Genomic DNA, 15165 nt, shown 5'->3' on the forward strand with positions numbered 1-15165 from the left:
GAGTGTAGGCACTCTAATACAGAAAATCAAATCATGTAGGATCGGCAACAAGGTGAAGATGAAATAATGGAAGGTTTACTCGATTGCAAAGTAAAACATAGTTCCTGAATACAAGCAAAACTAATGAGTTTCAGTCAACCAAGACCTTATTCATACTATGAATAAGGTCTTGTTTGACTGAAACGTGTTGGTGTTGCTTGTATTCTGAAACTATTTTATACTCTGCATTCGAATAAATCTTCCATTGTTTCATCTTCACCTTGTTGCCGATCCTACATGATTTGATTTACTGGTTGAGCGGATGGAAACCGCAGGAGTCACATGGTGAGTTTCATTCTCCCCTTGGAATATGCGATGAGGGTTGTAGAAACCTGTCTTCTGTGTGCGTGACTAATACAGGAGGTGTGTAACTGGCCAGATCACAAGGTGAAAACTGAGGGGGAAAAGCCTAAAAAAGAAAACCAATGCAGTCAAAGGATTTAAGGATTGGTAAGCTGCAAAATATTACATTTTTGGTATTGGATTTAGTATCACTTTAACACACTGGGGAAGATTTACTAAAACTGCATGGTGCAAAATCGAGTGCAACTCTGCATAGAAACCAACAAGCTTCCAGGATTTATTGTAAAAGCTTAATTGAACATGTTGAAATTAGAATCTGCTGTGCATGGTAGCCAATCAGCTTCTGAGCGCACCAATTTTAGTAAATCTCCTCCACTACATTAACAGTCCTTTGACATGGACCTTCCATTTTTTTCCATCAGTTCAGTCACGTTTTTTCAAAGAAACAACGGATCAGTTTACATCCGTTTTTCAACAGTTTACATCTTTTTTCTTCAGTTTACATCAGTTATTTCATCCGTTTACATCCTTTTAAATCCGTTTTTTCGTCCGTTCCAGTATTTTGTTTTTTTTTTAAATGGAAGAAAAAACTGAAAATTGTATCATACCGTAATTTTCCTTTCCTGGCGTCAATTCATGGCAGCATACATGTGATATATTTCCGCCCCTATATCCACCCACAGGACCTGTGTATATCTATAACAGTCTGACTGAAAGCAACTGCCCCCATTCTCCGTACAATCAAGGTCAAACAAAGGGAGGGTTTGTATGCTGCTAAGCTCTGCTATGCTAAACTAACCATGGACAGCTCTTGAAATAGTGCTTAGCACAGGGATGCTGATTGGTATACAGAGCTGCCTGTCAAACATGAGCAGGGCTTGTTTGCATGTGCAGATAACATAGCTGCTCCTCTGAAAAGCGATCCCACGTAGCCTCTTTTCTTAGGGCATTTAACAGTTAGTTTAGTATTGTCCAAATCTTTGCAGTGGAGTGCAGTGCTGTGCTGTAATGTGTGTTACTGCAATGCATGTTAAGTGTGTTAGTATGTGGCCGTGCCATTATCTCCAACTAAGAAATGCGTTTTCCTCCTGGATAAGGTATAATTTTGCAGCTGTTTACTAATGAAAAACTTCATACCACTATTGCCACTCCTCTTGAAACAACCTCTTCATCCATCCATTCACTGGGGAGAGTGGAAGGCAGTGCCTTGAAAATGTGAAGTATGTTCTGAGTTAGAAAGGCAGTCATCTGGGTCATCCCGCTCTGGGCCTGCTACCCTAATGAAAGACTGGACCCAAGAGACACTTGAACCTGGCTTAGCCTTTTCAAGGACGATGATTGACCTTCTACCTCTGGTGAAGCCAGGTGCAAGGCAAAAGTGAATGGCTTGGATAAAGGTGCCTCCAGAGGCAGGAATAAATATGGCTATGGTGGACTTGGGGCCTCCTTGGTAAGGATGGCTGTGGTATCCTGTACTGCTGTGCAGGGCTGCATCCTTGACGTTGTGCCCGGAGTCTGCTGGCATAAGTGGTTGGAGAACTCAGAAGATCATTAACTATTTGCCCATGAAGGACCATGACTTGATGGCTCCCAGCCTCCTTTGTCCTTAGAATGGTTTCAGTGGCAATATCATCAGACGTGTTAGTCTGGTATTAGGTCCATGTCGCAGGCTCAGCACTCTGTCCTTTGTCACTCTTAGAGCTCAGAGAAGCAGAGATGTCAACACTCATTGGGAACTTTGTGTACATCCTGGGTGAGACCTGTGGGGCTGGAAGAGACACTGGAATAGTCATGCCATGGCAACGCTATTTTCAACGCTTGATCTTAGGGCCGATTCACACTATAAAAACGTAGTCCAGATGTGTTCCGGATGAGTTTTTGCATAGTCATTTTTGATGCGTTCCGGTGTGTTTAACGAATCCCAGGGCGTTTTTTATGCATTCCAAGGCATTTTTTCCCCTCTCTATTGCTTTAATTGAAATAGGGACATGTGCATTCCAGTGCGCCTTACCGCGTTCTAGTACAGTTCTGTGCAGAAAAGATGCAGCATGTTCTACTTCTTTTTCTGCAACTGGAACACACAGGAATTGCAAGCACTGATGTGAACTATGATATTGACAATCATGTAACCTACTTTCTGTACATTTTGGATGCAGAAAAAAAGCAACTGAACCACATGTAGTGTGAACTGGCCCCTAAGCAAGCGCGAGAGTGGGTTGGGTTGTACCAGAATATGAAGGCCACACTCATAGAAAGACACTCTTTTTTCTCCTCTTACTTACCACACTGATGGTCCCTACCTGAGTACATGGAGGTATTGATTATGTGGCAGAAGGCTCATGTTGGAGCAAGGATATCAGCTTTGCGCAGAAAATAAAATGAAAACTTCAGAGAAAGCTCCCCACGTTATTGGTGCATTTAGCAACCTAAGATGCAGGACTGTGCCTGGGAGAGGCTAAGCCCAGACGGACTCCAGCTCAGTCGGCAGGTAGGGACTTATCGCAACATCACGGTCTTGCAGGTGTAGATCTTGAGGACAAAAAAGAGAATGGGGGAGGCTGCACTCAGTCAGACTTTTATAGATATACACAGGTCCTGCGAGTGGATATAGGAGCGGAGATATATCACATGTATGCTGCCATGTTGGCGCCAGGTAATAGGGTTTTCTTCTGCTCAAAAAAAGAATGTAATGCAGTTTGATTATACAGTTTAGCCCTCCCTGTTTAGCTAGTTATTTATCACATGTATACTGCCATGTTGGCGTCAGGAAAATGGAAAATTGTATCACACTTACTGTAATTTTCCTTTCCTGACACCAATCCATGGCAGCATACAAACCCTCCCTTTGTTTGACCTTGATTATACGGAGAATGGGGGCAGTTGCTCTCAGTCAGACTGTTATAGATATACACAGGTCCTGCGAGTGGATATAGGAGCGGAGATATATCACATGTATGCTGCCATGTTGGCGCCAGGAAATAGGGTTTTCTTCTGCTCAAAAAAAAATGTTAACAGATACAGACATTAACGGATGTGAACGGATGATCATCCGCTAGTTCATAAAAATACATGGGTGTCCGTTTTTCATCCATAAAAGGACAGATGAAAAACGGACATACGGAACGCCTGTGTGAAATAGGCATAACGCATAGAAAAGGGCTGCACAAGTGTGAATCCACCTTTAGGAGCAAACACCAGTGAAATAGTCTTCCAGTAATCACAAAGTAAATACTGGAAGAAAAAAAAAACATAAAAAAACCCAGTAATGTAATGTGATAAACTCAGCAAAACTCTGTAGTAATATCTTTGGTGAACTGAAAAAAGTAGAGGTTGTTAAAATACGCAGATACCACATGATGATAAAAATGCTATATGTGTTAGGCTCTTGTAAATTGGTGATTTTGGAGAATTTAGAAAGCAATACTCAGTGTGCAGTATTGCTGTCCCTTAGTCTTAAGGACTAATTAGGAAACATAAGGAAGATACACTCTGTGCTACATTGGGTGGATTTGTGCATTACAGATTTCTACATTCTTCCTCCTGTTCTTCCTGGGCGGTAGGATAATTGTGTTCTGGATTGGGCTCTTCCGGAGGTACTGGAGAATGTTGGTTTCTGTAGATGGAAGGGAAAATAGCACAGAAGGGAATATTATTAACATTTTACCATATGCTCTAATAATAACAGATATGTATAGAAAATAACGCATCAAGACTACAAAGTGGTATATTAGCTTTCTAGGATGGAAGAGTATCTTTGGTACAGCTCCTACAATCGAACACGTAGGCTGTAAACAGGCAGATATTCTTTTTTTGTTAAAAGTGAATATCAGAGCAAAATACTTTTTTTTTCTTTTTTTCTTCATTGACCAAGCAGATATAACAAACCACTTCCAATAGTACATTTAACAGACCAAAAAGTGGCAAATAGGAGAGGTTTATTGTTCACATTTACATACACTTTAACCACTTCCAGTCCAGGCCAATTCAAACCCCCATACATTATTTATATTTTGTTTTCAAAGAAGAGGCGCTAGGGAATAAAACAGTGGGTGATGCATATTTTTATATCACATTATATTTGTGCAGCAGTTTATTAAATGCAGTTTTTTTTTAGAAAATACACTTTAATTTTATTGCACAAAAACACCATATAATGCCCAATTGTTTGGTAAAATATAACAGATGTTACACCAAGTAAATAGATATCACACATGTCACACTTTAAAATTGCATCCACCTGTCGAATGGCACCAAACTGTGCTACCTAAAAATCCATGTAGGCAATGCTTTAAAAACCTTTGAGTTACCAGTTTAGAGTTACAGAGGAGGTCTGGTGCTAAAATTTTTATTTATAGCATGGGCCATGACAGGTCCTCTTTATGGAGTGGTTTGGGGTCTATTAGACCCCCTCCAATCTGATTGCTGTGGCAACCTGAGCATAAGTTCCCCCCTCAGCCTCTTGGGACACGGCACATGTCGGAGTAGACTGCTGGACCATTCACGAGACACAGCATGGCTTGCACATGCACAGTGGACAGCTGGCTGTGAAGTCGCAAGGAGTCACAGTCTGCTGTCCACAGTAAAGATGCCAGCCCCTGGACCTGAAGAATGACAGAGTCGGGTTGGGTCAGGACATTGTTGGATCTTGGGACAGGGACAGGTAAGTGTGCTTTTTTTTTTTAAAGTCAGTAGCTACAGTATTTGTAGATGATGACTTTTTTTACATTTTTGTATACAGGGTGAAGATCCTCTTTAACCACTTCAAGTACGGACACTTTCACCCTCTTCCTGTCCAGGCCAATTTTCAGCTTTTAGTGCTATCACACTTTGAATGACAATTGCGCGGTCATGCAACACTGTACCCATATGAATTTTTTAGCATTTTTTCGAGACAGATAAAACTTTATTTTGGTGGTATTTATTCACCACTGAGATTTTTATTTTTTGCTATATAAATGAAAAAGTCCAAACATTTTTAAAAAAAGTGTTTTTCTTATAACATTTTGCAAAAAAATAACCATTCTTCATAAATCTTGCCCAAAATGTATTCAGCTATCTTTTTAGTAAAAAAAAAAAAAAAACCCAAATTAGTTTATAAACAAAAATTATATTTTTTTCAAAATTTATAACATTTTTATTTTATTTTTTTATATTATTATTTATATTTTTTGAACATACTGTCACCCTAGCAGTACAGTGTCACCATAGTGACACTGTACTACTTGTGGGGGATGAAGATTTTTTTTTTTTTTTTTTAAGACTGATTGCATTTACACACATAAAGGCTGTAAAAGCAATAATTTCTCCTTCTCTCTGGCTGCATTCTTGCAGCCATTGAGAAATACTGTGTGAGCTGTGATTGGTCACAACTTGTCACATGGTACAAGGCTGTTGTGACTAGCCTTGTACCATGTGACCTCTGTGATCATTCACATATTTCACTAGTAGTAAGCAATGATGTCAGATGTGACATCTTGCTTACAAGGAGCAGGGCCCTCCTATCCCTCTTGTATTGAACTGTATTATTGCTGTATTCTCTCCCTTTATATTGTAAAGCACTGAGCAAACTGTTGGTGCTATATAAGTCCTGTATAATAATAATAATAATAATAATACTATTTATGTGATCCCTGATTGGCCAATCAGTGATCACATGATCGGGACCTCACACGTGTTCGCGGTGCCGTGCGCGTTTATAAATGGCTACCTGCTCGTGCACTGCTCCCGTCCGGCCGTTTATGTACATGGGCCGGATGGGAAGTGGTTAAAGTGTTACTAAACCCAGGACCCCGCATTCACTGTATCTGGTCTCCCACAGTACACAGAACATGGAAATGCTATTTTAGTAATTATAAACTGCTAAATACCTTGTCTCATCAGAAGTATATAGCAGTCTTGTGACTCTCAATGTCCAGCAGAGCACTGGTTAAAGCTTATAGAAGGAGTTTTCATTTTCCCCTGATTGTCCTATGAGGCTGCAGGACACCTGACCCTCTGTCTGGACAGTGCTGATTGGCCCTGTGCTGATCACATGTACCCTCCCAAGAAAAAAAAAAAACTCACTAGCAATACACACCAAACTGAGCATGCTCCAAAGCTCTGTTCTATCAGCAGATGGATTGGCTACTGTGGAAGAAGGGGAGGATCAGAGAAGACAGGCTCAAACAGCGTTTTTACACAGAGGATTAACCTCTTAGGTTCCACAGTGAGTATAACAAGCATGCTTTACTGCATATACGGGCTGGTTTTACTGTTGTGGGTTTAGTAACACTCTAAGGCCTGCTTTATAATTAATATAAGTCATACCGTGTGCATTAGTTTCATATTTTTAATATGTTGCTATTAGAAAAGGAATGATTACTGGGGAGTTTCCTGTAGTCCTTAGAAATTGAAAGTGCGGAGAAGCTGCAAAGCATGCAGGGAATCCAGGAAGTTGTGGAAAGAGATGTCCTGCAGACATGCAGCATTCACAGCATAAGGTCTAGTTCACACTAAATGCAATTCAGTGCGCTTTTTTTTTGCTTTAAAAATACATGCACAGTGTTTTCCATGTATTCCAATGGCCCTGGTTCACACTAGTGCAGTCAGTTCCAGTCAGTTTCTGATGCAGAAAAAAAAGTAGAGCATGCTGCATTTTTTCTGCACATAACCATACTGGAACATTGCAAACTGCATCAAAACTGCACCAGAACTGCGTGTGGTGTGAACTGTAAACAAAAACATATCCGGAATTCATCCAGAGTGCATTTTTGTAGTGTAAACTGGCCCCGAAAGGAGATTTTTCAAGTACCTAAGATTATACTGGATTGCCAAAATAACTATAAATAACTGTTTGTGTTGTCATAAAATGAAAATGTATAATGCAAAGTCTTTAGTAGTATCAATTTATTCCAGAGAAATTGAAAAAATGGTTTTTATTGAGTTTCCACATAGAATTTGTCTTTGCCTGAACCGTGAAAGAATACATATTATAGGAGAATGTAGCATTAGCAAGATTATCAATACAAGGAAGATCATACCTGCGCTTCATCCAATTCATGATGCAGATAACTAGCAGAGTGAGGAATAATAATACTCCAGCAATGCTACCTGTTAAAAGAGAAAATACATTACACACATAATCCAACATATCGGACTGGATGTCACTCCACTTCCTCAAACTAAATCTTTCCAAAACTGAGCTCTTAGTCTTCCCCCCAGCCCGCGCCCCCCCTCCCCCCCCCCCGACTTCTCCATCAAGACCAACAACACCACCATCAGTCCCTCCCCTCAAGCCAGAATACTAGGTGTCATCTTAGACTCCAATCTATCCTTCCAGTCCCAGGTCCAATCACTGACAAACTCATGTAGACTTCACCTCCGCAACATCTCCAAAATACATCCGTTCCTAACCCCAAAAACCACTAAGCAACTCATTCACTCCCTCATATCACGCCTTGACTACTGTAACTCCCTCCTCATTGGCTTACCCCACCGCAGGCTATCCCCACTTCAGTCTATCTTGAATGCTGCGGCCAGAGTCATCCACCTTACTAACCACTCTGTATCCGCCACCCCTCTCTGCCAATCCCTCCACTGGCTTCCCATTGCCCAACGGATAAAATTCAAAATGCTAACATTGACTTATAAAACTGTTCATAATACTGCCCCAAACTACATCACCGATCTGGTATCCAAATACCACCCAAAACGTACTTTCTGCTCCTCACAAGACCTCCTACTCTCTAGTTCCCTGGTCTCCTCCTCCCATGCCTGTCTCCAGGACTTCTCCAGGGCTTCCCCCATCCTCTGGAACTCCCTACCCCAATCCATCAGACTATCACCTACTCTCCTCACCTTTAGGCGCACTCTGAAAATCTATCTCTTCAGGGAAGCCTACCCCGCCCTCACCTAATTACTGAACTCCTCCACTCTTCCAACCACTCCATCCCCCACAGCTATTTCCTCCTGTACCACTATCCCCTCCCTCCTAGATTGCAAGCTCCAAGGAGCAGGGCCCTCGAACCCCTCATGTTTTGAATCGTATTGTTACTGTACTGTCGCATGTTCTGTCTCCCATTATAATGTACAGCACTGAGCAAACTGTTTGCGCTATATAAATCCTGTATAATAATAATAATAATGATGGAACATCTACTGATAAAATCATTTCAAAGGTTGGATATCTTATTCTTACCAATTGTTTTCTCTTGCTGCCACAAACCTGGATCTGTTCATATAAAACAAGACAGCACATGAATATATGGAAAGTATTACACATAATAATAACAACATGCACAATATTATGCAATCCTTCCTGGAATACAATCATTTCCTACTCCCAGCCGCAGCTACGTTGCTTTTTTTTTTTTTTTTTGCATGTGTAAGAGGATTAAGGACTCCAACGCCTGTCACGTAGACTAAAAGCAAGGGTAGATCTCCAAAGCAGGGACACAAACAGCAATGAAAAGTTGGCAAACGGGAACAGGAAGTGAGGGGACATCCCCCCCAACAAGGACATAGCCACAACAAGGACAAATACAATATATTGTTTTAATAGTGAAAAAGCATAAGGACCTCAGCAAAGTAGACTATGTTCCCTTGAGGGAGCTTGCCCTCATTCCTGTTCGGATGGCAAGTGTCAGGAGAGATTTCTTTTCTCTTCTTGTTCTGCGTATGTGGACAAAGTCTGCCAGGGCCTATTTTAGTGAGAATGAAAGTAAAGGGGAGCCGGTTTTAAGGCCCCCAAACTCATGGGATTGTGGCAGCAGGGAGAGCAGGTTCAAGGCCCCCCCCCCCCCCTTTTTCCTCTCAGCTGGCCAGGTGTGCACCTGGACCAGCTGTTGGCAAAAAGAAGCCTGATTGGGTAAGCTAGCATAGATACAAGGGTCAGTGACCTATTAGAATCAAATTGGTCACATGATCTTCTTTGGAGTTTTCTGGAAGCAGGGTCAGCTGACCCTTTGGAAGCTTCTGGAAAGGGTCGTAACCCTATATACAGTGAAGGAAATACGTATTTGATCCCCTGCTGATTTTGAATGTTTGCCCACTCACAAAGAAATGATCAGTCTAAAAATCGAATGGTAGGTGTATTGTAACACAGAGACAGAATAGCAACAAAAAATTCAAAAGAAATGCATGTCTAACAAATTTTGCACTGATTTGCATGTTCATGAGGGAAATAAGTACTTGATTCCCTATCATTCAGCAGGATTTCTGGCTACTATGTGTCTTTCATACAGGTAACAAGCTGAGATTAGAAGCAGTCTCTTAAAGGGAGTGCTGCTAATCTCATTTTGTTATCTGTATAAAAGACACCTGTCCACAAGAGCAATCAAACAATCAGATTCCAAACTCTCCACAATGGCAAAGACCAAAGAGCTGTCCAAGGATAAGATTGTAGACCTACACAAGGCTGGACTGGGCTACCAAACTATCGCCAAGCAGCTTGGTGAGAAGGTGGCAATAGCTGGTGCAATCATTCACAAATGGAAGAAACACAAAACAACTGTCAGTCTCTCTAGGTCTGGTGCACCATGCAAGATCTCACCTTGTGGAGTGTCAATGATCATGAGAACAGTGAGGAATCATCCCAGACCTACACATGAGGATCTTGTCAATGATCTCCAGGCAGCTGGGACCACAGTCACCAAGAAAACAATTGGTAACACACTACCCCAACAAGGATTGAAATCCTGCAGTGTCCGCAAGGTCCCTCTGCTCAAGAAAGCACATGTCTAGGCCCATCTGAAGTTTGCCACTGAACATATGAATGATACAGAGGACTGGTTGAAAGTGTTGTGGTCAGATCAGACCAAAATCGAGCTCTTTGGCATCAACTCAACTCGCCATGTTTGGAGGAGGAGGAATGCTACCTCCTCCAAGAACACCATCCCAACTATCAAACATGGTGGTGGAAACATTCTGCTTTGGGGGTGTTTTTCTGCTAAGTGGACAGGACAACTGCACCGCATCAAAGGGATGATAGACGGGGCAATGTACCATCAAATCTTGGGTGAGAACCTTTTTCCCTCAGCCAGGGCATTGAAAATGGGTCGTGGATGGGTGTTCCAGCATGACAATGACCCAAAGCACACGGCCAAGGCAACAAAGGAGTGGCTCAAGAAGAAGCACATTAAGGTCCTGGAGTGGCCTAGCCAGTCTCCAGACCTTAATCCGATTGTGAGTCTATGGAGGGAGCTGAAAGTTCGAGTTGCCAAATTTCAGCCACCAAACCTTAATGACTTGGAGAGGATCTGCCAAGAGGAGTGGGCCAAAATCCCTCCTGAGATGTGTGCAAACCTGGTGGCCAACTACAGGAAACGTCTGACCTCTGTGATTGCCATCAAGGGATTTGCCACCAAGTACTAAGTCATGTTTTGTGAAGGGGATCAAATACTTATTTCCCTCATGAACATGCAAATCAGTGCATAATTTGTTAGACATGCATTTCTTTTGAATTTTTTGTTGCTATTCTGTCTCTCAGAGTTACAATACACCTACCATTCGATTTTTAGACTGATCATTTCTTTGTGAGTGGGCAAACATTCAAAATCAGCAGGGGATCAAATACTTATTTTCTTCACTATAAACGCACTCTTCCCTAGTCAACAGGACCATCTAGCTGCCAACTCCCCTCCCTCCCTCCCTCCCCTGTCACGGCCTAGCATTATGTGGTCTTGGTCACCTTTTCATTGAAAAGGGGGACTTTTTTGTTTTTGGTAATAATTGCAACCTGCATTGTAGTGGCTGGGTTGTTGTTATTGATTTTGTGGATATTAACCACTTGCCCTCCTGAGGATTTACCCCCCCCCCCCCTTCCTGACCAGGCCTTTTTTTTTGCTATTCGGCACTGCACTATTTAAACTGGTAATTATGCAATCATGCAAACAGAGCTTTTTTTCAGTGGTATTTGATCACCTGTGCGCTTTTTATTTTTTGCGTTATAAACAAAAAAGGACCGAAAATTTTGAAAAAAAAAAAGATTTTTTTTTACTTTTGTCTATAAAAAATATATAGTAAACTCAAAGTTAGTTATAAATTTAGGCCAAAATGTATTATGCTACACGTCTTTGGTAAAAAAAAATCCCAATAAGTGTATATTGATTGCTTTGTGTAAAAGATATAGAGTCTACAAACTATGGTATAAATACTGCAATTTACGCCATTTTTTTGCTATAAATCGCCGCACTAGTTTAACTGACAATTGCGCGGTCATGCAATACTGTACATAAATTAAATTTATGTCCTTTGTTTTCACACAAATAGAGATTTCTTTTGGTGGTATTTAATCACCTGTGCGCTTTGTATTTTTCACGCTATAAACAAAAAAATTCAAAACATTTTGAAAAAAAAAACAATATTTTCTCATTTCTGTCATAAAAATATCCAAAAAACTAAAATTTCATCATAAATTTAGGCCAAAATGTATTCTGCTACATGTTTTTGGTAAATAAAATCCCAATAAGTGTATATTGATTGCTTTGTGTGAAAGTTATAGAATCTACAAACTATGGTATAGATAATGGAATTTACACAGCTTTTACTTTCTGACTGCTCATCACATTTCTAGAGGTGCTAAAATACCTGGATAGTACAAATACCCCAAAATGACCCCTTTTTGGAAAGCAGACCCTAAGCTATCGGCTGAGAGGCATATTGAGTCCATGAAAGATTTTTTTTTTTCCACAAGTCTTTGTGTAAAAAAAAAATGTTTTAATTTCCAAAGTTGTCATTTTAAATTATATATTTCTCACACAAACCATGGGTATATGTGGAATTACACCCCAAAATACATTCTGCTACTTCTACCGAGTATGGGGATACCACATGTGTGAGACTTTTTGGGAGCCTCCTAGTCACATACAGGAGCCTGAAATCCACTGACCACTTTGAAAGCTTGAAGGTGTGTAACTTCCTCATTTCACTTCCTCACTACCTATCACAGTTTTGGAGGCCCTGAAATGCCAGGATAGCACCAACCCCCCCCCCCCCAAATGACCCCTTTTTGGAAAGTAGATACCCCAAGGAATTTAAAAAAAAGCATGGTGAGTATTTTGCAGATCTCATTTTTTCTCATAAGGTTTTGAAATATAAAAATGAGAAAAAAAACAAAAACATATTTTTTCTTTTCTTTTTCCAAAAACTTGTGGCAACAAACGAGATCTGCAAAATACTCACCATGCTTCTTATCAAATTCCTTGGGGTGTCTACTTTCCAAAAGGGGTCATTTGGGGGGGTTTGGTGCTATCCTCACATTTCAGGAAATAAAGCCCTTTAAAAGCTTGAAGGTGCTTATTGGATTTTGGGGTCCTGTACCTAGCTAGACTGCCAAAATGTCTCTCACATGTGGTACCCCCATACTCAGGAGAAGTAGCAGAATGTATTTTGGGGAGTAATTCCACATATACTCATGGCATGTGTGAGCAGTAAATCATTTAAGTGACCATTTTTTGTGTAAAAAAAAAAAATTGGCATTTTCCAAAAACTTGTGATAAAAAATACATTCTTCTATTAATTCAACATGCCTCTCAGCAAATAGTTTGGGGTGTCTACTTTCCAAAAAGGGGTCATTTTGGGGGGGTGGGGGCATTTTATGCTCAGCATTAGACGTTTATGCCACACATCGCTCACTCTTCTAATCACATGAAGATCAAACCTTTTCTGACACTTTTTGTTCATATGAAAAAAATTTGTATTTTTTACTAGAAAATTAATTTAAACCACCAAACATTATATATTTTTAAAGCAAACACCCTAGTGAATATAATGGTGGGTGCTGCAATTTTTTATGTTACATAGTACTCATGCAGTGATTTTTCAAACACAATTGTTTTTTACAAATACACTTCTTTTACTTTTAATGCACAAAAACACAATATATTGGGCAATTATTTGGTAAAGTATAAAAGATGATGGTATGCTGAGTAAATAGATGCCAAACATGACATGCTTTAAAACTGTGCATGCCCCATGCAATGGTGACAAACTGCATACGTTTTTAATATCCATAGGCAATGTTCTAAAAAGCCGTTACAAGCTACCATTTTAGATTTATAGAGGTGGTCTAGTGTTAGAATTACTGCCCTTGATCTGATGTTCATGGCGATACCTCACATGCATGGTGCAACCGCTGTTTACATACCGGCACAGGGTCAACGCTCACGCACACAGGTGTGTGCGTGTGGGGGGGCAAGGGTACTTTTTTTTTTTGTTATTTTGATTTTTTAAATTATTTTTACACTGTCACTTTAATTTATTTTTTTTTATCACTTTTAATGCTATAACAGGGAATGCAAATATCCCCTATAACTTCAATGGGCATTGTCATATATTCTTTTTCGAGAAATCTGGGGTCTATCAGGCTCTAGATATCTCCTCTTCCCTTCCATTATCTAAGATCGGTGTGATCAGATGCTTTCCAAATTTACAAATGGCGCTGTTTATATCCTGCGAAACTGAAGTGATGAAATGCTCGTAGCTTCCAATTTCTTAGACTATAGAGATGATTGACACCATTCTGGTCTCCAATCAGCTCTATGGTCAGCTGGCAGAAACACCGGCTGCATTCTCAGGTTCCCCCGATGGCACTGGACTGCCTGAGAAGGATGTGGAAGGCAGCGGGGGAGGGGGGCATTATCTCCCAAAAAAGCAATCCTGCAGCTAATTAGCCGCTAGGATTACTTTTACATGAAAGCCGATCGCTGGCTGAAAAAAATGATACCAGGAAGATGCCTACATGTCCAGTAAAAAAAACTAATTTTGTCATAAATTTAGGTCAAAATGTATTCTGCTAGATGTCTTCGCTAAAAAAAATCCTAATATGTGTAAATTAATTTATTCAAGTACATTTTTTGTAATACTAATAATGGCGGCAATCAGCGACTTATGGTGGGACTGCGGCGGACATTCTGACACTGGGGGGGCACTCACTTGGGGTCACTGACATCCCCAGTGACACCAATACAGTGATCAGTGAAAAAAAAAAAAACTGACACTGTATTAATTGCATTGGGGAGGAAGGGGTTAACTTTTGGAGACAATGAAAGGGTTAACTGTGTGAGGGGAGTGTTCCATTGGGGGGCGGGGTGTGTGTGCTTCACTGTAACACACTGATCCGGAAGGCTGTGCTCAGCAATCTGGACCAGTTTGCTCAAACTGACAGGGAGGAGAGCTGCAGTGTAAACGATTTAGCCTTCCTCAGTGTTTGCCGGTAATTGCCGGCCTCAGGCCGGGACCCGGTGATTGACACCTGCGGCTGCGATTGGCGGCGCGGGTAGAGTGGTCGCGTGCCTCCTACCGGAAATGCAGAATCACATATATATCAGCTAATTAAGCCATAACACCTGCAAAGGGTTCCTGAGCCTTTAAATGGTCTCTCAGTCTGGTTCAGTAGGAATTACAATCATGGGAAAGACTGCTGACCTGACAGTTGTGCAGAAAACCATCATTGACACCCTTGTGTCAATGATGCAGGTGTTATGGCTTAATTAGCTGATTAGAGTGGGACACTTTGAGCCTAGAATATTGCACCTTTTCACAAAATTCTAATTTTCTGAGATTGTGGATTTGGGGTTTTCCTGAGCTGTAAGCCATAATCATCACAATTATGACAAATCCCGGCTTGAACTATCTTGCTTTGCATGTAATGAGTCTATCTCATATATTAGTTTCACCTATTAAGTTGCATTACTGAAATAAATGAACTTTTGCACAATATTCTAATTTTTCGAGTTTCACCTGTATAAGCTGCAGGAAATGAAAAATGGGTTGCCTTTGGCAATCACAAAGGTTGCGACTCCTATTATATCAGGGCAGGTTACAAATCAAAGAACAAGAGACAGT

General features: G+C 40.7%; 1 protein-coding gene across 1 annotated transcript in view; it reads right to left on the reverse strand.

The window, feature by feature from the left end:
- Nucleotides 1–270: 270 nt before the first annotated feature.
- The window catches only part of LOC149462400 (uncharacterized), a 75421-nt gene continuing 60526 nt past the window's right edge, over nucleotides 271–15165 (reverse strand). The window contains exons 5-7 of the mRNA XM_089676901.1: nucleotides 8519–8551; nucleotides 7362–7431; nucleotides 271–3955 (exon numbers count right to left, since the gene is read on the reverse strand). Of these exons, the coding sequence (XP_089533027.1) occupies nucleotides 3859–3955; nucleotides 7362–7431; nucleotides 8519–8551 (200 nt within the window). The 3' untranslated portion in view covers nucleotides 271–3858. The remainder of the gene's footprint in view (nucleotides 3956–7361; nucleotides 7432–8518; nucleotides 8552–15165) is intronic.

Source organism: Staurois parvus, unplaced genomic scaffold (assembly GCF_062004578.1).
Source record: "Staurois parvus isolate SC_StPar_1 unplaced genomic scaffold, SC_StPar_1.0 ptg000175l, whole genome shotgun sequence".
In the NCBI taxonomy this organism is placed as follows: Eukaryota; Metazoa; Chordata; class Amphibia; order Anura; family Ranidae; genus Staurois; species Staurois parvus.